The 25,444-nt window shown below is 44.3% G+C and overlaps 1 protein-coding gene across 5 annotated transcripts in view; it reads left to right on the top strand.

Moving 5' to 3' along the window:
• The first annotated feature begins 1,512 nt into the window (after positions 1–1,512).
• Positions 1,513–25,444, top strand: part of LOC308469620 (serine protease inhibitor 2.1-like) — a 300,956-nt gene continuing 277,024 nt past the window's right edge. Inside the window, exons 1-6 of one of the 5 annotated variants that reach the window (XM_080992346.1) lie at positions 1,513–1,592; positions 3,062–3,253; positions 6,558–6,776; positions 7,422–7,692; positions 7,992–8,049; positions 9,275–9,612. In XM_080992346.1, coding sequence (XP_080848472.1) covers positions 3,082–3,253; positions 6,558–6,776; positions 7,422–7,692; positions 7,992–8,049; positions 9,275–9,466 — 912 coding nt within the window. In that variant the 5' untranslated portion in view covers positions 1,513–1,592; positions 3,062–3,081 and the 3' untranslated portion in view covers positions 9,467–9,612. Of the gene's footprint in view, positions 1,593–3,061; positions 3,254–6,557; positions 6,777–7,421; positions 7,693–7,988; positions 8,050–9,274; positions 9,613–25,444 lie in introns of those variants that run through there. The other 4 variants (XM_080992345.1, XM_080992347.1, XR_013982123.1 and 1 more) reach the window with 4 other exon arrangements.

The following is a 25,444-nucleotide window of genomic DNA, read 5'->3' as shown; positions in this document are numbered from 1 at the left end:
CGTCGGCCGAGGAAAGAGATGAGGTTATATCGGAAAATCGCGCCGGGGGTGGAGGGGGTCCTGGGGAGGAGGTGGATGTTAGGGAACTGCCATCGGAGCCAGGGGGAGAGGGAGGGCTCCAGAGGGATTCCGGAGAGCGTCCCGGGAGGGAGAGAAGCAGCACATCTTCTGGGGAAGGAAATCAGCGTAGCACCAGTGGAGAAGGGGGGCAGATGGGGGAATCGGCGAGGTGGCTCCATGACTCTTCGCCGGGGACCAGCGGGGAGAGCACGGGTCCTCCGCTGCCCACACCCTCCCTGCGCAGAAGGCTTCCGTGCAGGGAGACTAGGCGGAGACTAGGCGTCAAAGAACTTTTGTGCTGGAAGAAGTTCAAGAAATGCCCACTGACGGATTCTGCCAGCCATTGAGACAGCCACGGGCGAGTGGCTGTCCGGACAGAAAAGGTTCACTCAGGCAACCCAGCCAGGTGTGGCGCCGATTTACGCACAAGCAACCCCTAGAACCATTACATCGGGTAAAGTACCATTTAGCTGGAAACATGCTATAGTAATCCCAATCTTTAAGAGAGGCCACCCAAATGTACCCTCCAATTATAGGCCAATTAGCCTGCTTTCAAGAATTGGGAAGCTGTATGTCCGATTCCTCAGTAGCAAACTGACAACTTTTCTAAATGAACATAATATAGTATCTGAAGCCCAGGCAGCCTTTCGTGAGAACCATTCAACACCAGACCACTGTCTAATGCTCTCCTTCCTAGCCGAGAAGTATACCAGGCCTCTACAGGGTAAACTCTTTGTGGCCTCCATGGATCCGAAATCAGCGTTTGACTCCATCCCCAGATCCCTGCTATGGTCCAAAGTAAATCTGATTTTGCAGGACAAACAACTCCTCATTCTTAAAAAAGCCCGGTAGAATGGAACCAAGCTACAGGTCCGATGTGGAAGGCAGGGACAGTTATTGAACAGTATCGAGATGACATGGGGGGTGAGACAGAGATGCATTTTGGCCCCCACATTGTTTTGTCTATTCTTAAATGACCTAGAAGAGAGCTTAATGGACACCTTCCAAAAATAGGAAGGAGAAGGACCCCCTTGTTGTTATATGCGGGTGACGCGGCCATCATCTCACGTTCCAGGTAGGGTTTGAATTATCTGCTGAGGAAATTTTCTGATTACTCTTCTGGAAATGCTTTATCCATTAATTATGAAAAATCTAAAATTTTAGTTTTCGGAAGAAGCTTCTCCCGGTCTAAATGGTTGCTGGATGGCCATAACCTTGAACAGATCAAATACTGAGGCAAGGTTTTTATCGGTGGTTGCAAGAACCAATGATCCCTATATTCTGAACAAAATGCTTGTTTAACCTGGAGGTAGGCTGTATGAATTGTGTATTGCTTTGTAATGATTTGTTGGGTCTCTGGACCGTAATAAAGATTGATGATGATGGTATCCAGCAATGCAAGCCATAGTCAATATTTGTTGTTCTTGGCTTATTCAGTTCTGTTTAATGAAGGAGACAGTGCCCCAACATAAATAGCCACTTACTGCAAAGAGTTTTCCCTGCTTCTTCCCAGAGACACCTCTGAACATTCTGTAAGTATCAAGCGTGCCTTTCCCGATGCTGTTACAGCAGAGGGTGGCTTGGAGGGTACCATGGGGGTGGTCTGTGTGCCAATGGAAATGTCAGGAAAGGAGAGAAGAGGAGCGGGTATGAAAAAGGAGGTGATAGTGAAAAATGGGTTGAAAAGGAGGCTGCAGAATAGAAGCACTTTAGAAATGGGGAGTTGCAAAGGGTGGTTACAAATAGCATCAGGCACATAATGAAGTCATGTAGGTGGTACATGACTTCCGTCAGACTAGCCAAAATATACAAACTAAAATCAAATTTGTGTTGGAGATGTCAAGAGGTGGAGGGAACGATGTATCATGTATGGTGGGGATGTGGGGAAATAAAAAAATTATGGAGCAGCATTCACAAAGAACTAAAAAAGATGTTTAGAACATCATTTGAGAAAAAGCCAGAAGTGTTTCTACTAGGCTTAGTCTCAAAAGACATCCCCGGTGATAAGAAAAATGTGTTTTTATGTGCCACAGCTGCTGCCAGACTACCATTAGCCAAAAACTGGAAAGGGGCACTGCTCCCTCAGTAACGGAGTGGCAAAACAAGCTTTGTGAATTTATAGAACTGGCTAAAATGACAGCAGCTACTAGATTCCAATCAAATCAAAAATTAAAGAAAGAATGGGAATGTGTGGAAGAATACATGACAAAACATTGTTTCAAAACAAATTTATTGATATGCATTGACTGAAGTTCCTAAAGTTAAGGTTAAAAGAAGAAAAGTGACTAATGGGGAATATGTAAATAATTTTCCTTAACACAATATTATAGTAATGAATAATTTTGAAAGCTGAGCATGGATGGAGTGAAGTCACAATGGTATAAATCAGAAAAATGAATAGACAATTATATATATGTTGATAGTATGTATTGTAAAGAATGATAAAAGGTGTAACTGAATGTAACACTGCAAAATTAAAATGAAAGATAGAAAGAAAAAAGAAAAAAGAAATAGCATCAGGCAAATTTTGCTTTATTTTACCTTATTCCATTTTGGGTCATTGACAAAGGTTTTAACCTGTGCTTTTTCTGGGGGCACACAGTACTGACACCATTTATTTATTTATTAATTGTTAAATGTTTGGAACTTCCTATAGCAACTTCATGATGAGTCTTCAGGATGAGTGCTGGCACGTTTGTTTCTTTTTTAAAAACAAAAACAAAAACAGGGGTTTTAACAAAGATCACTTTGTCCCTAATATTCTGCCCAAAGGGGAAAAAGTGGGTTTTTAAAATTTTTCTGCCAGAATGCCAGACAATAGCTGAAATGCAAGCCAGAGACCTCCGCACAACAGTACAAGAAAAGCTTAAGAGACCGGAAAGGACAAAAGCAACAAATAAAGATTGTCTGCCATGTTAATATAAAGTACACATAAACGAAATGCCTACATCCTTCATTGTATAGTTGCAATGATAATTTTTAAATGTGACCCCCCCCCCAGAGAACTCCCAGAGGAACACAATGCCTCACATCTACCTGTCTTTGCTTCTGGCTGGGCTCTGTGCTTTTGCCCATTGTCACCATACTCTTGACCATAAGGAGGACGATGACCATTCTCCTCTTGCTGAAGGTGACAGAGATTTGCCTTCTGTGAAGATAGACCAATTCTACTACGACCTTCCTTCGGAGACTGGTGAGAAGAACATTTTCTCTTTTTTTATAATATTTTTATTCATTTTCAAATACAAATTTATACGACCATTATCAGAATTTATCACATAATCTTCTTTTTTTTTTTTACTTCCCTCAGTTTCTCTGCCAATCTTCCGTTTTATTTATTTGTTTACACACTCCGGTTTCTTAAGAAATGTATGTTTTAACATCTTTTTCAATTCATTATAAATCATTTCCCAGAAGCCTTTCACTTTCTTACATTCCCACCACATATGATAAAATGTCCCTTCTTTTTCTTTACACCTCCAACACTTATTACATGTTTTATACATTTTTGCAAGTTTTACTGGTGTACTATACCATCTATATACCGTTTTCATAACATTTTCCTTTAACGCAGTATATGCCGTAAATCTTAATCTTTCATTCCATAGTTTTATCCAATCATCCAATTGTATGTTGTTTAGTCGTTTAGTCGTGTCCGACTCTTCGTGACCCCATGGACCAGAGCACGCCAGGCACTTCTGTCTTCCACTGCCTCCCGCAGTTTGGTCAGACTCATGTTTGTAGTTTCGAGAACACAGTCCAACCATCTCGTCCTCTGCCGTCCCCTTCTCCTTGTGCCCTCCATCTTTCCCAACATCAGGGTCTTTTCCAGGGAGTCTTCTCTTCTCATGAGGTGGCCAAAGTACTGGAGCCTCAGCTTGACGATCTGTCCTTCGAGTGAGCACTCAGGGCTGATTTCCTTAAGAATGGATCGGTTTGATCTTCTTGCAGTCCATGGGACTCTCAAGAGTCTCCTCCAGCACCATAATTCAAAAGCATCAATTCTTCGGCGATCAGCCTTCTTTATGGTCCAGCTCTCACTTCCATACATCACTACTGGGAAAACCATGGCTTTAACTATACGGACCTTTGTTGGCAAGGTGATGTCTCTGCTTTTTACAATACTGTCTAGGTTTGCCATCGCCTTTCTCCCAAGGAGCAGGCGTCTTTTAATTTCGTGACTGCTGTCACCATCTGCAGTGATCATGGAGCCCAGGAAGGTAAAATCTCTCACTGCTTCCATTTCTTCCCCTTCTATTTGCCAGGAGGTGATGGGACCAGTGGCCATGATCTTCGTTTTTTTTAATGTTGAGCTTCAGACCATATTTTGCGCTCTCCTCTTTCACCCTCATTAAAAGGTTCTTTAATTCCTCCCCACTTTCTGCATATCAAGGTTGTGTCATCTGCATATCTGAGGTTGTTGATATTTCTTCCGGCAATCTCAATTCCAGCTTGGGATTCATCCAGCCCAGCCTTTCGCATGATGAATTCTGCATATAAGTTAAATAAGCAGGGAGACAATATACAGCCTTGCTGTACTCCTTTCCCAATTTTGAACCAATCAGTTGTTCCATATCCAGTTCTTACTGTAGCTTCTTGTCCCACATAGAGATTTCTCAGGAGACAGATGAGGTGATCAGGCACTCCCATTTCTTTAAGAACTTGTCATAGTTTGCTGTGGTCGACACAGTCAAAGGCTTTTGCATAGTCAACGAAGCAGAAGTAGATGTCTTTCTGGAACTCTCTAGCTTTCTCCATAATCCAGCGCATGTTTGCAATTTGGTCTCTGGTTCCTCTGCCCCTTCGAAATCCAGCTTGCATTTCTGGGAGTTCTCGGTCCACATACTGCTTAAGCCTGCCTTGTAGAATTTTAAGCATAACCTTGCTAGCGTGTGAAATGAGTGCAATTGTGCGGTAGTTGGAGCATTCTTTGGCACTGCCCTTCTTTGGAATTGGGATGTAGACTGATCTTCTCCAATCCTCTGGCCACTGCTGAGTTTTTCAAACTTGCTGGCATACTGAGTGTAGCTCCTTAACAGCATCATCGTTTAAAATTTTAAATAGTTCAGCTGGAATACCATCACTTCCACTGGCCTTGTTATTTGCAGTGCTTTCTAAGGCCCATTTGACTTCACTCTCCAGGATGTCTGGCTCATCAACCACACCACCTGGGGTGTACGAGCCATCCATATCTTTCTGGTATAATTCCTCTGTGTATTCTTGCCACCTCTTCTTGATGTCTTCTGCTTCTGTTAGGTCCTTTCCACTTTTGTCTTTTATTATGGTAATCTTTGTACGAAATGTTCCTTTCATATCTCCAATTTTCTTGAACAGATCTCTGGTTTTTCCCATTCTATTGTTTTCCTCTATTTCTTTGCATTGCTCGTTTAAGAAGGCCTTCTTGTCTCTCCTTGCTATTTTTTGGAAATCTGCATTCAATTTCCTGTATCTTTCACTATCTCCCTCGCATTTTGCTTGCCTTCTCTCCCCCGCTATTTGTAAGGCCTCGTTGGACAGCCACTTTGCTTTCTTGCATTTCCTTTTCGTTGGGATGGTTTTAGTTGCTGCCTCCTGTATAATGTAATGAGCCTCCATCCACAGTTCTTCAGGCACTCTGTCCACCAAATCTAAATCCTTAAACCTGTTCCTCACTTCCACTGTGTATTCATAAGGGATTTGACTTAGACTGTATCTTACAGGCCCCATGGTTTTTCCTACTTTCTTCAGTTTAAGCTTGAATTTTGCTATAAGAAGCTGATGATCTGAACCACAGTCAGCTCCAGGTCTTGTTTTTGCTGACTGTATAGAGCTTCTCCATCTTTGGCTGCAGAGAATATAATCAATCTGATTTCGATGCTGCCCAACTGGTGATGTCCATGTGTAGAGAAGTCTCTTGTGTTGTTGGAAAAGAGTGTTTGTGATGACCAGCTTGTTCTCTTGGCAGAACTCTATTAGCCTATGCCCTGCTTCGTTTTGAACTCCAAGGCCAAACTTGCCAGTTGTTCCTTTTATCTCTTGACTCCCTACTTTAGCATTCCAATCCCCTATAATGAGAAGAATATCCTTCTTTGGTGTCATTTCTATAAGGTGTTGCAAGTCTTCATAGAACTGGTCAATTTCAGTTTCTTCAGCACCAGTGGTTGGTGCATAAACTTTGATTACTGTGATGTTAAAAGGTCTGCCTTGGATTCGTATTGAGATCATTCTATCATTTTTGAGATTGCATCCCAGTACAGCTTTTGCCACTCTTTTGTTGACTATGAGGGCCACTCCATTTCTTTTACGGGATTCTTGCCCACAGTAGTAGATATGATGGTCATCCGAACTGAATTCGCCCATTCCCGTCCATTTTAGTTCACTGATGCCCAGGATGTCAATATTTATTCTTGCCATCTCATTTTTTACCACATCCAACTTACCCAGGTTCATGGTTCTTACATTCCAGGTTCCTATGCAATATTTTTCTTTACAGCATTGGACTTTCCTTCTGCTTCCAGGCATATCTGCAACTGAGCATCCTTTTGGCTTTGGTCCAGCCGCTTCATCAGCTCTGAATCTACTTGTACTTGTCCTCCGCTCTTCCTCAGTAGCATGTTGGACGCCTTCCGACCTGAGGGGCTCATCTTCCAGCGTCATAACTTTAATATGCTTGTTGCCTTTGTCCATGGAGTTTTCTTGGCAGGGATACTGGAGTGGCTTGCCGGTTCCTGCTCCAGGTGGATCACGTTTGGTCAAAACTCTCCACTATGACCTGTCCATCTTGGGTGGCCCTGCACAGCATAGCTCATAGCTTCTCTGAGTTATTCAAGCCCCTTCACCACGGCAAGGCAGTGATCCATGAAGGGGATCCAATTGTATATTATATCCAAAATCCCTGGCCCAATGTATCATCACCGATTTAACTTCTTCATCTTTTGTATACCATTCCAGCAACAATTTATACATTTCTGATAAAATTTTATAGTCGTTACATAGTATTTCTGTTTGAAATTTTGAATCCTTTTCCACATAACCGCACTCTTTACAATCCTTTTTAAACATTTCATTAACCTGATAATAATGCAACCAATCATATACATACTCTTGAGAAGAACATTTTCTTTCACCCTCTGAACATTTCCACTGCCTTGGCCCTAGTGTCACTGGGAGCTGAACAACTATCTTGAGTCAGCTTTTGTCAGGGCTTGGCTTTAATGATATTAAGTAATTGGGAACTAAATTAAGAACAGAGCAGTAAAGGCAGGTATCTCAGCACAGTAAGATGCCACAAAAACAGGAGCTTTTATTAAAAGCTCTGAGTATGACAATTAATATTTTGAAGAACTAAATGACATGTATACTGTTATTGTTCTTTCCATAAGCCAATTGGGAAAAACCTTTCAATTCTCTGAATACAAGAAAAGGAGACTTCTATGTGGATGAGGAAACAACGGTGAAAGTCCCTATGATGAACAAAGTCAGCTGGTTTGAGACTTACCATGATAAGATCCTGTCCTGCAAGGTTGTGAAGCTCCCTTACAAGAGCAATGTTTCAGCATTATTTATTCTTCCTCACCAAGGAAAAATGAAGCAGTTGGAAAATGCTCTTAGCAAAGACGTTTTGTTAAAATGGAGGAATTCAACAAAATCACAGTAAGTGGGCATGCTATAGTGGAAAGAGTGTAGTACATATTTGTAGGTGTAAATATATTGTTGTGAGTTTGAGGGGTAGTGATAGGCTGTGTAATGACCAAGTCCCTTGTAATTCCAGAACAGGATCAATTGAGCAGACATCGCTGAGACAGGCGTGCAAACACGTTAGGAATGTGGGCTTCGGAGAGCACATCTTTGATTAGAATTCTGTCCTGCCATATGACACCCAAAATTCTCCTGGCACATTTTTTTTTTCAAAGCAATACCTCACTAGCCTCTGGTTCCTCTTTCAACAGGAGAATAGATCAAGCAGACCTCTCTGAAATTCCTGGGAAGCGTGAGGTGAATATTTCCAAGGTAGGCTTCTCAAAATTCAGCAGGTTGATGTATATTTTCTTGCATCCTCCATTTTCCACAGAGGTACCCTCTTGTCTGAATTATGTTGAACTGAACATAATTTGGGGTACTTGAACAACAATCCCATCTCTCATGGAGAGGAGGAGCCAAAAATATTTGCTATTCCAGCTAGAATGATTAAGAGGCACCAAGAACCCATCTCTCCCTCTGCTATAGCCTAATGGCATGAGTGGTGCTTGATGACAGTTGAGGGGGGAGCCCCAATGGAGGTGGTCTCCCAATAGAACTGATGGAGAGACTCTTAAGCCCCAGCTCTCCCTCTTCCCTTGGCCATGCTATTTGGGGCTGATGGGATCCAAAAAATCAGGAGGGCCACAGTTTCCCCACCTCTGACACAGAATTTTCAAGAGCAGATGATTCGGTACCAGTTGCTTTGCAAAGACTGCAGTTAGCATTGGAGAAGGAGGAGAAATCTGATATATTTGCAAGCTTTGTGCAGACAGTATCGTTTATCACATACTTGCTTTAGTCTGACCTGCTCAGACAGTGTAAATTTTTTTTACGATATATACGATATCTTTATTGTCATTGTGCCACACAGAACAATGAAATTGAAAATCTACATAAAACATTCTAAAACCCCTAAAAACTCTGAAACCCCATTTTAAAATACAATATACTATAGTGCTGATGAACTATATGCTGTGTGTATTACTGTAGCATAATTTTAAAGTATATTACTAAATATGTGTTTTATCCAGTTATATAAACTTTTGTATTTATCTGTTTATGTGCTGGCTACTTTTGGAAACCTACTGTTTATAATATTATAGGAGTAATAGGGTCATATTATATGTGGTATATATGAAAGAAGTGTTCGTATTTTTAGCATAATGAGCCTGGTATGGGGATCTTGCTTCTCATCAGCAGTAAGGGAGAGAGACAAGATCTAGGAAAAAAAAATTATGGAGAAGATTGACATCAAGATTTTAAGAAAATTCCTTCAGTTCCTTGAGGCTGACTGATACACAAATATGATGCTTAGAACTGGTTAGAGGAACCAGATCAATAGGTAATCAGAGTAAGAAACGACCACATGATGTTGTTTCTTAAGACATTCAGTGGATTTGTTTGTTTTGAAGGCCTAGATTTTCTCATGATAAAACCCTGAGTCAGACACAATCTTGCACTAATTTTTGTTGTATTTCTTTTTATTTCTTTGCAGGCTATTCACAGAGCTTATTTAAATGTCTACGAGAAAGGCACTGAACCTGCAGCTACTGCTGCCATTGAAATTTTTCCTAGATTCCTTCCTTTTGTATTTGTGTTCAATCGCCCGTTTCTGTTGATGATTGTTAACGAGGAAATTGGTACAGTCAGCTTCCTGGGAAAAGTCAAAAATATTACTGCGGCATGATTGCTCAACTTGTGTTGCAGCACAGAAAACATGGAGTATCCAATATGTAGCATGATTGATAAGATGCTTTTAGGTATCAGAGTGATAACTGCGACATGTTCCCAAATGGAACAAATAAAACACTGATTGAGTTGTCTGCAAAATCACTTGGCATTTTTCTTTCTTTTCTCACAATCTTAAAAAATGTGGTTTTTATTTTAAGTGTGCTCTCTAGCATTCACTCCATGATCATTTGGGGGGTGTAGACCCCTGTGCCATTTGAAAGATCAGGTTAACAGTATTTTATTATTAACTCTCATGCAGGTGTAGTATCCACAAGTAGCCAACAGTTGCAAGGAGAAGGTCAGGTAGCTCAAAAACTCAGAATGAGCTGAGGCTTTCAGGAGGGGTTACAAATAATAAAATAGGTTTCTTTGTCTATGCCCAAAGGAAGAGGAAGAATAAGCAAGTAATAGGTCCTCAGTGTGGAGAACACGGAGAAATTATATTCGGTGTTAGTGTGAAAGCAGAACTGCTCAACAAATACTTGGCCTCTGTCTTCACTGAAAAGAAAAGCAGTGCCCAACCTGGTTATAACAGAAAAAAATAATAATCCATAGAGGGAGCTGCAGTCTAAGACAGGGAAAAAAAGATGGTAATGGAACTTCAAATGAATTCAAATCTGCATAGCCTGATGAGCTGTATCCATTCCAGCTCAGGTTTGGGAGAACCACTTCAGAAATATATTTATGGAAAATCCAAACCTCCCTTCCAGCTTCCAGGATGATGACTGGGCAGAATTGTCACTGCTCCCTCATTGGAGGCCGGTTACTGTGGAGGAAGTGCATACATTAATTGGGAATCTGAAGAGCGGAAAGGCTCCGGGGAAAGACTTTATCCCAGCAGAATTGATTACATCAAACCAGCACTGGTGGGCTCCGCTTCTGGCAGCACTTTTTACGGTAGTAAATAACTCGGGCAAAGTACCATATAGCTGGAAACATGCTATAGTAGTCCCAATCATTAAGAGAGGCCACCCAAATGTACCCTCCAATTATAGGCCAATTAGCCTGCTTTCAAGAATTGGGAAGCTGTATGCCCGATTCCTCAGTAGGAAACGAACAACTTTTCTAAACGAACATAATATAGTATCTGAAACCCAGGCAGCCTTTCGTGAGAACCATTCAACATCAGACCACTGTCTAATGCTCTCCTTCCTAGCCGAGAAGTATACCAGGCCTCTACAGGGTAAACTCTTCGTGGCCTCCATGGATCTGAAATCAGCGTTTGACTCCATCCCCAGATCTCAGCTATGGACCAAATTAAATCTGATTTTGCAGGACAAACGACTCTTCATTCTTATAAAAGCCCTGTAGAATGGAACCAAACTGCAGGTCCAATGCGGTCGGCAGGGACAGTTATCAAACAGTATCGAGATGACTAGGGGGGTGAGACAGAGATGCATTTTGGCCCCCACATTGTTTTGTCTATTCTTAAATGACCTAGAAGATAGCTCAATGGACCCAGATGTACACCTTCCAAAACTAGGAATGAGAAGGACCCCCTTGTTGTTATATGCGGATGACGCAGCCATCATCTCATGTTCCAGACCGGCTTTGAATTATCTGCTGAGGAAATTTTCTGATTACTGTTCTGGAAATGGTTTATCCATTAATTATAAAAAATCTAAAATTTCATTTTCGAAAGAAGCTTCTCCCAGTCTAAATGGGTGCTGAATGGCCATAACCTTGAACAGATCAAATACTTCAGTTTTCTAGGTCTCACATTCCATCATACAGGGTCTCAGAAGCACCACTGGCAAACCTCCCTTCAAAAGGCGGAGATCACAAAGCTAGCCATACTCAGTTTCTTTTTCACAAAGGGAGGCAGATATGTTCCAGCAGCCTTAAGGGTTTTCAACGCAAAACCCGTTTCCCAACTCCTGTACGCTGCAAATGTCTGGCATAATGGGGACCTGCCAAAACTAGATGGCTTTCAGGCAAAATTTCTACGATCTCTGCTGCAGGTACCCAACTGTGTCCCCAACTCCACACTTCTGTTAGAAGCTGGTGAATGCCCAATTTCAACTAAAGCGTGGTGGGCTGCCCTAAAACATTGGTTCAGGGACTTCCGGGTCAGCGCCATCAGTGAATGGCGGAGTTCCTCCGACCGGAGGAACGGGCTCCATGGAAACTGGATCTTCCCGCCGCGGCGAAGGCGGGGGCCCGTTAGAAATCCCAGGCGGAGGAAGCCTGGGAACGTGGGGTTCGTCAGAGCACCAAAAGCGCCTCCCCTATTCACGAGGAAACCCATTTTCGGGGCTCCGGAGTGAAGCGGGTTGAGCAGCGCGGTGCTGCGAACTGATTGCTATTTCCATGGAGGGAAGCCGCGCAGCCATCGCCGGAGAGCGCTGACTTTTTCCTGATGACATTTGGACTCTAAATCAAGTACCCGTGAGTAAAAACGGAGAATCGGACTAAGAAACTTTCAAATTCATGAAATTAGGCACGAAGCGGGAAGGTGTAAACAGGAAGTCCACCTCCCGTCCTTGTATACAGCTTGAAGCAAAGATCTTGCAACCTAATAGCCTGAAAAGTTCTTTTAAAGTTGGAAATTTCCTGCACCCATAACCAACAAAACCCCCTTGGAAGCAGGAGAAGGGGGGGGGGGATTTGACAGTTTAATCCTGCAGGAAGTGAGAAAAGGAATGTAAGTTTCCACCGTCCCAAACCTGGGGACGGGGTGTCGGAACAGAAACTGCTTGAGACGTCCATTGATTGAAAGTGGAGTACTTTTGACAGATAGTTAACAAGAAAAAAAGAAACAAATTAACTTCAATGCTACCTTCTGCATTTTTGCTCTTTAAAGAAACAAAGTATTTGAAATTGAAAGGACCTGAAATTGAAACTAATTTCCTTTGTTGGATACTTAAAAAAAATAAATAAATAAAATAAATAATAATAATAATAATAATAAAAAATGGATACAAATAGAAATTGTGTCCCCTAGAGGGAGCCTGTCAGTTTGCGGTCGCAGCTTGCATATGTGAGATTTGGATCGTGGGAACAGCCGTTTGACCTTGTTCTTGAACAGAAATGTATTGGCAGGAAGGTCTGGTGTCTGCCCTTGGCAGGGCTAATGTTTTGCTGGAGCAGCTGCACGAGAAAATGAGTCTGATGAATGAAAAACTGGATTTTATGAGTGCTGTGGCCAGCGAATATGATTTAACAGGGAATAAGGATAAAGAAGCTACAGAGCGATCAACTCAGGAACCTGGCTTGACAAGGCAAGTCCAAGGGCAGATGGAGAAGGAAGAGGCAGTAGCTATCTCTCACACAACACAAACGGAAAGACCCAAAGTTCCGCAGGAACAAAAGCTACTGCGTTGGAAGATTGATTTTGGAGAGTGCTGGGAAGTATTTGAAGTCAAGGAAGCTTTTAACTCCAGTGTGACTTTGAAACAGGTGAATAACTATCTTCTGGATACATACTTTTTGGACTATAAAGATGAAGATTGGGAGTGGGACTGGGGGGAAGGGGACAATTTAATGAAGGGAAATGGAAATTATCACTGGATGGAACCCTCCGGAGACCCACTCCCCCAGAAACCAACAATAGACAAAGAACTGCGTAAGCACAAACAAGAACAAAAAAATTTGCAGAAGGGGCCTAGAAGAGATTTAAGGGCCTCGGACATCAGAACACCAGATTGATGGACTATGTAACGGACAGAAAGGACTGATATGACCGAAACCAGGAAGATGGGACGTTGGATGAAAATCATAGAATTTTTATGTTAATTTTGGAATTAGTGTAATATCAATGAAATTTGAGGGAATATGCTGGAAAGGAACTAAATTGGCTTTAGTAGAAATGATTTTAAGGAGAAATGTATGAATGTGATGTGATTTCGAAATTTTAAGATTTTTAAGACAAGATAAGGTTAAAGATTAAGGCAAATTGAATAACAGATTATATTAAAAGAGGGAAAGGTTATGTTGATTAACAAATAAGATAGATTGTGAAGATTAATTATTTAAATTAAAATTGAGAAATATGGGAAGAATTTGCTGAAATAACGAATTAAACTAGAATACAAAAAGGGAGGTGTGAGGAGGTTCAAGAATCAAGCAAATGAAAAGTCGAAATCTGAGATTTGTATTTTCTTTTTTCTTTTTTTCTTACTCTATTTTTTCTTTTTTCTCTTTTGGGTTAGGGTTGGGGATTTTTTATGTATTGATGAAACTTTGAATAAATATCATTTAAAAATAAAAATAAAACATTGGTTCAGGATTTCAGTGTTTGAACTAGGGAAGGGTTTGTACCAACACCTGACCAATGAGGAATTTGTCAGCAAATGGAAGAAAACCATGGCTAAAAAAGCCACCTCTGTTGGTCTGTCTCTCCCCCCCCCCAACTGTATTACCTGGGTCATGAAGGCGCCCTAAAGACGTTAAAGCAAAGATTATGGGATAATGCACACAGTGACTTGTTATCTCGACCACACTCAGTCTGTGTTGGGATTTTAGTTTCCCACCAGCTGCGAGCAGCAGCTACATTGTTGACATCATGTGATGTCTCTGAGCGTGGGACAGGAAGCTTGTAACTGGAGAGTTACTTAGAGTTACTTTCACTTCTGAGTTGAAGTCTGAGTCGAGTCGTAGACTCTTGCTCTTTCTGCTCAGGAGAGTAGTCATGCTTGTAAGAGCTGTGTTGTACATTCTTAATAAAGTAGTTGAGAAGGCTATGGACTGTCTCTGTCTTCTGTGATGAGACGCCAGAAGAAGATTAGTGTGCTCCTCTCAGGAGGGAGGGGTCGCTCATAACCGGTCTCTCTGGACTGAGGGAGGAATCCAGCCAGAGATTGAACACCGGAGAGAAGCCCCGGTGCTTTGGGAAGTTGGCAGCCTTCCTGGGGGTGTTTCCCAACAGTCTGTAGTCTGCTGGCAGTAGGAGTACAATATGGGCATGTCTTTAAGTTAACATCTTACATTAAAAATCTGACAGTACCAAATTATCGAAGGCTTTTCACCAAAGCCAGACTAAACGTCTTTCCTTCTGCAGTGTTGGATGGCAGGTTGAGAGGAGTTCCCTACCAGGACAGAGTTTGCTCGTGTGCTCAAGACATCGATTCCATAAAACATATTTTGTTGCACTGTGCAAAATATGAGCAAGCCAGGGCTGAACTGTTATTACCATTGCTGGTACCTTTCCCGGGAAAATCAGAGGCTCACTATGTCAGGTTCCTATTGGAAGACCGAACAAACGCTAGAACATTAGCAGTGGCAAAGTTTTTAGATCCCTATATTCTGAACAAAATGATAGTATCTTCAGCTCACAGGCAGAGGTACCTGGCCTCCCCCGAGGCAATTGAGCGAGATACTGGATGACCTCTCCGCTGCTTCTCCCGGCAGGCTAGGTCATAAACCGGCGATTTCCCTCATTAGATGTGAGGAAAACACACCCTCTGCTTCTCTCTGCTTCTCTCCCTCCCTGCATTCTCCCAGGGAGGAGAAATGAGACAGACAGGAGTCCTTTCTACATGTTTTATTCCTGTCACTCAACAGTACATAGAAATGTGACTGCACCCTTCAGTCTCCATTAGAAGAGTCACAACTCCTCCCCTGTACTTCCAGCACAGGTCAGATGACACACTGAGCTAACATCCGGTGCTCAGTACAGAGAATAGGCTCCACCTTTTCCCCAACAGTACATCTGCACTGTTTTGCATTCCAGCCATCTGGAGCTGGCTTTTGCCTTGGTGCTTTTTCCCAACACAAAATGCTTGTTTAACCTGGAGGTAGGCCATATGTATTGTGTATTACTTTGTACTGATTTGTTGGGTCTCTGGACCGTAATAAAGATTGATGATGATGGTATCCAGCAATGCAACCCGTAGTCAATATTTGCTGTTCTTGGCTTAGTCAGTACTATTTAATGAAGGAGACAGTGCCCCAACATAAATAGCCACTTACTGCAAAGAGTTTTCCTTGCTTTCTTCTCATTCCTCCAATGTCCGCCTTCAAACTTATGATAAGCTCTCTCAAATCAATTTCTTCAAAGCCTGAGTTTCTTCTTAATTGTTGCTGTTGACCTCCAGTTCCAGTCGTCTGTTTTTTAATTGCATGAGACATTTTGCATTCTCTTTTTCAAGCACCAGATGTCCTTCTTTTGCTTCAATTTTCCTTTACTGCTGTTTTTCCTCCTTTGTCCATTGGGTGTAACTGTGTTCTTATTTATTCAGCTCGCCAGCTTCTGTCGTCCTTTAAACCTCACATTCACTATTTTGTCTTCGTCACTTCCTCCTTCTCAGTGATTACTCAGCGTCTTCAGATCCTTGTCACCATCTTATTTGTTAAATTCCCCTCCTTTCCCCCACAGAGTTCCTTATTCCTTTGTCTTTATCTTTCCTTCAAGGACCTTCAGTTTCAAAGCGGCTGCTCTACTCTACCCAGCTCCAATAACACGCAGCCTGCACTGCTCTGCGCTTTCTAGTAAGTCCATTTCAGATAGTGTGCTTTTCAGATATTTTAATTGCAACCTTAGTGATTTCTTTACACTCTCTCTCTATTTTTTCTGTTCTTCTGTCTTCACTTTACTTTTGTGGTAGCATTGTTTCCCCTCCACTATTTTTACTCTTTATTTAGTTTTGGGTTTACTCACTCCGTGAGGGGTCCCCCCCCCCGAGTTTCCCCTTTTTCTTCTTCTCTTATTTCCTTTTAGGTTTTGTTGCTGCTACTACCACTTTACGTTTATTTTAATATAGAAATAGAGATTTTACCATCTTGTCGCTACTTCAGTGATGTCAGGCTTTTCACTGGTCTGTTTGATCTTCTTCTCTGTGCCTGGATTGCCCCCCACCTCTGCCATTTTTCTTTCAGCGAGGGGTGCCGGGACTCGAATAGGACACTGCTGAAGTTCCTTTGGCTTGAGCTTCCTTCCAAGCCTTTTCAGGGGTCGTTTAGCCAAACGTTGCCCCTCTCAGTACTGGTGTACGCCCCAACTTGCTCACTGCGATCGGAGCTCACCCGTTGCAGCTGTGGAAAAAACTTCTGAGGGAGTCCATTCCACTGTTGTACAGCTCTTACGTCAGAAAGTTATTCCTCATGTTTAGTCAGAATCTCCTTTTCCCCCCTCATTTGAATCCATTGCCTGGCTTTTTTACAAATAAGTCTTTGTTGGAAAACTAGCCCCCTCGGGAGAGGCTGGCCCCCCGCTTAGGTCCCCGGAGCTTGTTTACTGGTGATCTGCCCTGGCTGGCATCCCCGCAAGTCCAGGGAGATCTTGATAGGCGACATTTTCCAGCGTGGAAAATGCACAGCCCCTCCCTCCCTGCATTCCAGCAAGAGAAAGGAGATAGTCAGAAAGTCTATTTACATCTCTTTATTTCTGACTTTACAGCACTACAGAAAACATTACCGATCAGCTCAGTCTCCATTGAGCAAGTGACACAAACTTCCTTTACATACGCAACAGGAAGGTCTCATATTACACACTGAACAAAGCTGTGTGAAGCCTGTGAACTTCCGGGAAGATTCTTTCCCACAGCTAGCCACATCATGTGATGTTTTCACCAAGCTGCCAGTTTGCAGCTGCGTTGTACTCATATTGTAACATCCTCCCCCATATGAATCATCGTTAGCTGCGAACAAAGCTTGGTCCAGAGAAGAAAACAAACAGTTGTTATACATATAACAATCCCCTGTTGTTTCAGTTCCACCCTTGGAACTACCCGCCACTGGTTTCCCCAATGTAACTCTCTGGTTGTCTGTTTTCCAAAGAATGAGTGCATCTGCATTACCTTGGCTAGGGAATGTAGTGTTACGCTTAGCAACTCCCAGTTGTGTCTTTGTCTCTGACTTAGACACAGCTTTAACTTGTCTAGAGTTGTCAACAATAGTAACACATGCAACAGCCGAGTTAGCAAACTCTTGAGAATACCTCTTGGGTGGTATGCCCTTTGTAACCCTCTCAGACCTGCGTATGAGGTGCTGATCCTCTTTGCTGACTGGTTCATCCTCAGGACCTTTTGGAGAACCACGCCCAACAGTAAACAATGGTTCAATCACTTCTGGTTCAGCTTTAACCTGTGTAGGTCTAGACATTGTGTGAGAACGTCTCTCAATGACTGTGTCAACAGAACTCTCTGAGTTGTCTGTGTCACTGTCTGTACCAGAATAATCAGAAAAATCAGAATCATCATCTGAATTGTAATCAGTGGGAAATATGTGAAAAACCCCTCTCTCTCTTGTCCAGGAGCGTTCTCTAGAAACTTTGTGAGAATCACCTGACCAGATTCAGACAAAATTACTCTGTAGAGACCTTTTTCATAACCCACAAAAATGCCTTTTGCATTGTTAACTCCACCTGGAGCTTCTGTCTGCACATGAGATCCAAAAACCTTAAAATGTGCTACAGAAGGTTTTCTATGGAACAGCTTCTCAAAAGGAGAACTTTTCATACCTTTTGAAACCTTTCTCACCCAAGTGTAACAAAAACAAGATAAAGATTCAGCCCAAAACTCATTTGGCAAATGTGAACTTAGCAACTGTGCCTTCATGCCATTTTGCAACTCTTTGTTCACTTTTACACAAATACTTTTGTGCCATGCAGCTTGAGAAACAGCAACCTTATGCTTTATCCCTTGTTTCTCCTGGAAATCCTGAAAATCCTGTAAAAGAAAAACTGGCTTTTCATCTGTGAAAAGACAATCAACATTAGCATCATGAACACTCTTAACCTTATCACAAAATTCCTGAAAGCTTTCTAAGGCTTCTTTGGGACTCTGCAAAGTGCATATCCATACATAATGCGAGAAATGATCAACACACACAAGATAGTATTTTGCATTGCCTCTAGATGGTGCTAGAGGACCAATTACATCAGCATACACTCGCTGAAAAACTCTGTTAACCTTCTTTGTCTTCTGATCCTAGACGTCTTTCGTCACACCTGCAAGAGAAATCATTTTAGAATCACATGCAATAGACATATTGTAATCAGATTCCTCAAATGTCAACAGATACAGTCCATCTTTCTCTCTGGCAGAAAGATACAGCTCTCCATCTTTGAAGATTTTGCAGCTTTCCTTATCATAGGACAACACCAGTCCTTTCTTAGTTATCTGCGAAACACTCAGCAGATTGAACTTTAAGTCAGGAACAAAATACACATTGCTTATAGTCAAGTTCAGGCTTTCCAGATACACAGTTCCGAATCCAGTCGCTTCTAACTCCTGGCCATTGGCCTGCTTCACAGTGAAGCGTTGCTTCTTAAATGTAGAAAACAATTCCCAGCGTGATGTCATGTGCTGCGTGCAACCTGTGTCCAAAATAAAAGCGTTTTCCACCGATGATGTGGCCTCAAGCGACATCAAAGCCTTAGCTGGTTTTGCCTGGGACTTGGCTTGACCTTTGCTTGAAGCCTCAGGCTTTGCAGAGCTCCCTCTAGCTCCTTTCTGTTGACGTGGCTTCTTACAGTTCCTCTGAATATGCCCAGGCTGGCCACAATTGTAACAACGAACAACGTTCAGAGCTTCAGCTTGCTCTTCCCTTGCAATAGCAGTGGGGGCTCTATAACTCCGAGCCTCACTCCCCCTGTCAGCAACATCCATTGCAGCAAGAACAGGAACAGCAACAGTTCCTTCACCTCCCCTTTGGGGCTCAAAGCTCCTCCCAGCTTTCGATGAGCTCTCAAGAATCTGGCCAGCGCCATCTTGGCTCTCCCCCTCTGGTGCAGCCAACTCTCGGCCCTTGCTTCTCATTCCAGCTTCACAAACTTTCCGGAGTTTCTGAGAGAACAGAGCCATCTTAATTCCAAGCCTCAGCCTTCAGCAGCGAGCTGTAAAACCCAAAAGTCTATTGGGCTGTTTACAAGCTGCTTGCACCTGGCAGTTAGCCCAGCTTGGAAAGTCCCTTTCTCAGTCTGTGAGATAGCAAGCAAACGCTGAAATTCCAACAGCTATTCCCAGCCTCTCAGTCCCAGCCTCGCTTTCGTTTCAGCTTGCTTTTCTCTCGTTGCCTCTAAAGCTAACTAGCTTATAAATTAGCTCAAAAAGTACTCACATCTTGTCACTAGGCAATGGAACTGGCAGGCGACGGCAGACTTTATCAGCTGCCCTGGAATGCGAGGTATGTGGCCTTCTCTGTGCTGTTTTTAATCCAAAAAAACAGCTTCTTTTCAGTGAACCGGAGGATTCCTATCCACGTTCACTCTTTCAGCCATAAATCAGCATACCTTCAGGGGTCCGTGGAACGTAGCTTATCAGCAAAACACGTCTCCACCGGTGTTCAGCCATCCTCAGCCGTTACTCAGTAGCCACCATCCGCGTGCTACCACTCCCTTTGCAGAGGATGTTTACGATCCATCGACCTCCGATCTGCTACCACATGTTGGAAAACAAGCCTCTTCGGGAGAGGCTGACTCCTCTCCCAGGCTCCCGGCTTGTTTACTGGTGACCTCCCTGGCTGCAATCTCCACAAGTCCAGGATAGGTCTCAATAGGCGACATCTCCCAGCGTGGGAAAATGCACACCCCCTCCCTCCTTGCTTCTCAGCAGGGAAAGGAGAAAGCCAGAAATCTATTTACATGTCTTTATTCCTGACTGTACAAGCCTACAACAAGCCTGTGAGGAGAACCTGAGCTTCCAGCATCATGGGGAGTTTTGTGGTGGTTTGGAGTTGGGGGTAAGTTCTGTACTTACTTTCCCCACAGTAGCGCAGGGCGAGAGGGGGTGTGAGGAGAACCTGAGCTTACAGGGTTAAACAGCTCAGAGTGTACGCCCTGCCTACTATTGGGAGGGGGGAGATTCTGCTTCATATCCGAGAGACTAAACCCTTTGTTCTCTCTACTTTCGCTTTTGAGGAGAGTGGACGTGTTTTCACGATGCTGTTCGACAATGGATAGCCTGCTGTAAATAAAAACTGCTTCTAGCTGCTAATATCCTGAGTGGATTTTATTTAAGCACACTGAAGGAAAGCACTTGAGTTTGCAGCTTTCTCTTACCACTGCTGATCTCTGCGTGTTGCTCAGAGCCTTTGGAATGTGGCCTTTGAAGTCCGGAGGCCTGGCCGGTAGCTGCGCAGCCGAAGCGGGCTGGACGCCAGGATTTATCTGAACAATAAATCTTCTTCAGAAAACACGTCCGATCACTTCAGACTCCAGCAAGCAAGAGACTAAGACTTCCTGTACATATGCAAGAGGAAGGTCTCAAATTACACACTGGACACAGACTCCCAAAGCCTGTGAACTTCCGGGAATTTACTTTCCCACAGCTAGCCATATCACATAATGTCAACAAGCTGGCTGTCTGCAGCTGCGATGTTCTCATATTGTAACAGATTTTACACTCCTCCAAGAGCCATATCAAAATAGACAGATGCCATTTCCACACCTCCGTACAAAACATTCCCAAAGTCTGTCCGTTAATTTCCACAGGCATGCCAGTCTCTCCTTAATTTTCTCAGGGGGCCCTGCCAGGTCAGACTCACAGTCCAATATAATAACAAGCCATGGTCCTCCTCCCCCTCGATATCCTGTGGCCAGGCCTGCCGTAGCAAATCTCTCTTTTTATAACTGCGTCACAAAGAGCTTTCATTCCTTTCCCGATGTTCCCACAAGCCATATCTTTGATTAGTAATTTATTTCTACACAGTTCTTAATCATCCTGCTTGTAATCAGTAATTGCAACGATTCTTTCTTGGGGGGAGGATTGTCAGGTACTCACATAAGATAAAAAAAGAAAAGTCCCTCCCCCTTTTCAGTCCCGTTCCAACATACCAATCCTTTGATGAATCTTCTTCTTGATTTATTGTTATATCCAGCCCGTCGCTCCACTTCAGATAGATCACTTTAATTAGCAGTCTTATCTCCCGATCTTCACTCGAAATATGTGCATTTGCTTCTCTCTAATTGTTTATTTTGAACTCCTGCAACCAGGACGCGTGATTAGAGACAGCTTCAGGGAGAGCCATCTCCCACGAGGGCTGTGTGCCTAATGCCCTCACCCCCTTCTTTCAAATCTGGGGGTGATTTATGGCAACCGCAGGCAAGGCAGTGTTCCCCATTCCCTTGGGGTAACAAGGGAGGCTGTATACTTCCATATCAGCCTCTTAATTACCTCATGTGAGCCGGAGAGATGGTATTGTCGGCCATCTTCCAATGCGCCCCTAGCGGGCCCCCTGCTGCAATGTAGCATTGGTCCTCTCTGACTCTCCATTGGTTTGAGGGTGTCTTGCTGATGTCAAACACACTTCAACTTCCAAAAGCTGCATCAGCTTCCTCCAAAACTGTGAGGTAAATTGTGTTCCTCTGTCCAAAATCACTTGCAATGGCAGTCCGTGCAGTTTGAACACGTGGTCTACAAACATCTGGGCCGTTTCCTGTGCCGACGGCAGCTTTGGGCATGGCACGAAGTGTGCCATTTTCATGAACAAGTCCACCACGACCCAGATCGCTGTCTGCTTTTGAGAAGGTGGCAAGTCTGTGATAAAACCCATCGCGATCACCTCCCAAGGTCCTTGCAGAGTCGGAAGCGGTTGCAGAAGCCCCGCTGGTGCTGCTCTAGGTGTTTTTGCTCGTTGGCAAGTGTCACATGCCCTGACATACTCCTGGGCCTCTTCTCTCATCCTGGGCCGCCAAAACAGTCTCCTTAGTTGATCTACAGTCTTGTACTGCCCAAAGTGACCCGCCGTCGGGTTGTTGTGGCACTGCCACATGACTCGTGCTCGCAAATCCCCTTCTTGCACGTAGAGCACCTCACCCTTAAACAAGAGGCCTTCCCTTTCAGTGAATCCTTCAGCGCTGTTCTCCTTGTTACGTATCGCTGCCAGTTTCTGCTGTGCAAATTCATCTCCTTGTGTTTGGCGCTTGAACTCCTCTACTCCGACAATTGACGTCGCCGCTAGTTGAAACTGTTCTGACTTCAGAATGTGTTTCAATTCTTGCTTCTGTTCTCCCCTCATGTATTCCGGTTTCTGGGACAAGGCGTCCACCCTCTAGTTCAGTATGCGGAAGTTGAAGCAGACAAAGAACTGCGACCACCTGATCTGTCTCTGGTTCAGTTGTCTCGTGGTCTTCCAATATTCCAAGTTCTTGTGATCGGTGTGAACACCCACTTGGTGTCGTGCACCTTCTAGAAAATGCCTCCATGTCTCCAAGGCCTCTTTTATAGCCAGCAGCTCCATTTCCCAAATGGTGTAGTTCTGTTCCGAGGCGTTAAGCTTCCACGAATGGAATGCACCAGGCCGTAAGTCCCCGTGGCTGTCTTCCTGCAGCAGCACCGCTCCTACTGCCCTTTCAGAAGCATCCATCTCCACTACCATCGGTCTGTATGGATCTGCGTGGTGCAGATACTCCTCCATGGCTAACATCTCCTTGAGCCTCTCAAACGCGCACTGTGCCTCCTCCGTCCAGACAAATGGCTTCTTGCCCTCAAGCAGTCAGTGAGGGATGTGGTGAGTTGCGAGTAGTTAGGCACGAACTTCCTGTAGTAGTTAGCGGAGCCCAAGAACCTCTGCAAGTCCTTCTTGGTCTTAGGCTTCTTACTTATGAAGAAAACTGGGGCTCCCCCTGGTGCCTTTGTTGGTCGGATAAAACCCCTTGCCAAATTCTTCTACGGGAATTCCCTCAGCTCGGCTAGTTCTGTCTCTGACATGGAATAGAGGCGACTGGTGGGTATCTGGGCCCCTGGCACCAAGTCTATTTTGCAGTCATAAGGGTAGTGTGGGGGTAACTGGTCTGCCTCCTTCTCACAGAACACGTCTCTGAAGGCCTTATACTACGGGGGTATGGAACTCTCTTCTCCCATGAGTTTCCCTCCTACCTCCGCCCCCTTTGCTTGCACCTCTCTAGGTACTTCAAGCCTCAAGCAGTTCGCTTGGCAAAAGGCTGACGTGAAAGTTAAGGAGTGTTGGAACCAGGCCACGACAGGTTCGTGTTTTGTGAGCTACATCATTCCTAGGACTATGGGGTGTGTTGCTAACTTAGTGATATGGAACCTCATTGTCTCCTTGTGCCGCACCACCTCCACCCCTAACCGTTGTGTGGCTTGAACCACCTCCCCCCCATTAAGGGTCTACCATCTATCATCTGTACATCGATTGGGGAGTCTAGTTGCTGTTTCCCAAGGTTGTGTTGCTTCACAAAAACTGCATCGACAAAGTCTAGAGAAGCTCCCGATTCCACCAACGCTTGCCCTTGCACCCTGCGACCATCTGGGAGTTGTATCGTCATGGGCAGAGCTATCCCAGGAATGGCTGGTTCCATTTGAGGCCCCTCTACTGACTTGTCTCCCAGCCCCTGGCGTCTCTTAAGGGCTGGGATTGGCCATTTCCTAACTGTTCTGCTTGGGGTTTGGGCTTTTCCTCCACCCTGGCCCCTGAAAGGAATCCCCCTGTCTTCCTATCAGGACACTGTTTAGCCAAATGCCCCTGCCTAGCACACACGAAGCAAGTGTGTGTCTCCCGACGCCGCTGACTCCCTTCCTTCCATGCCTTCCTGGTTCTCTCCCCTTCCACTGATCCAATCTGCATCGGTTCAACAGCTTCTCCCTGACTAGGTGTGCTGCCAACCCCCTGTTCCGGAAGCTTGGGAGTGTAGGCCCTTACCCCCAAGGGCCCCCCTGCCCCCCTCTTCTCTAGCTTCCTCTGCTGTTGGTGTAGCCCTAGCTGTAAGGACGCTTGAACTATCTCTTCCAATGACTGCATGGGTTGCATCTTTGCCATCTCATCCAGGATCGAAGGAATCAGCCCTGCATGATACATGGCTGCAAGGGGCCCTGTGCTCTGTCCCCAGCCCACCTTGTGCACTAGTGAATTGAAGGTAGTCCAGTAAGAGGCCACAGAGTCACCCCTTGTTGCACGTTCAGTAGCTGCTGCTCTGCAGTGGCGTGCTCTAGTGAGCTCTTGAACATGGCATCCATCAGTCTCCAGAACTAATGCAGGTTCCCTAGAGTACTGTGTTGGGTCTCCATAAGGGTGATAGCCCAGTCCTTAGCTGTCCCCCCAGCCAGCTGATCAGACATGCACCACGCTGCTTATCTGAGCTGAATTCAGATGATCTCAAGTCCAAAATGTATCTGGCTTCAGTTCTAAAGGCTGCATAACTTTCTGTATCTCCATTGTATTTAGCCGGGTTCAGTCCAGGCCCCCTGCTGACTCTGAGGTTCCTTTCCTGTTCTGAAGTCAACCTTTGTTCCTGCAGTGCTCCTGCCAAGATATCTAGTTGGCTTTTGAGCTGCCATGTGTAGCTTCTTAATTCTGTTATGGGGTCTGTGGGTTCTCCTGCCCCCCCCCCAGCTGCTCCCCCAGCCGCACTTCCCATGTCCATCCATCACGGTCTTTGATGTCCTCCGGCGTGAGAGATTAGGATGGGACTAGGCAATCTGTAATGGCTTGGCTCTCCCACAGAAGCGAGACACCGGCAGTAATTATCTCAGGTTTATTGCTCAAACACATAAATCACTCCGGAGCTCCTTCACTCCGTGTCTGACTCCAAGTTAGGAGTTGCCAAGTCTAAACTCCGCCCCTTCATCTGCTTCCAACAGGGGAAAAAAACCCTTTCTCTTCCACTCTTTTCCCCTCCTCTCACTGACCTTTTCGTGCCTTCAGGTTTTGGACTAGCTATTCCCGGCTTCGCCCCTTCTGTCTCTGAGCTAAGATTGGTGTTTAGAGCTTTGCTATCTTCTGTTTGCTCTCTGCTCTCTGAAACTCTGCCACTCGGCTGCCCCTCCTCCCTCTCACTTTCTAGTCCGCATTCCAGTGTCCTTATCTCCCTTGGCTTGCTTAGATTCCCAGCCTCTGTCAGCTCCAGAACGAAGTTTGGTTTAATAAAGGAGACAGTGCCCCAAGATAAATAGCCACTTACTGCAAAGAGTTTTCCTTGCTTTTTCCCAGAGACACCTCTGAAGGTTCTGTAACTATCAAGTGTGCCTTTCCCAATGCTGCTACAGCAGAGGTTGGCTTGGAGGGTACACATTCCCCCAAAACCAAGACTTTCCCT

Source organism: Podarcis pityusensis (genome assembly GCF_964106645.2).
Source record: "Podarcis pityusensis genome assembly, chromosome: 1".
NCBI lineage: Eukaryota > Metazoa > Chordata > Lepidosauria > Squamata > Lacertidae > Podarcis > Podarcis pityusensis.
This window is presented reverse-complemented; position numbering and strand designations above follow the sequence as displayed.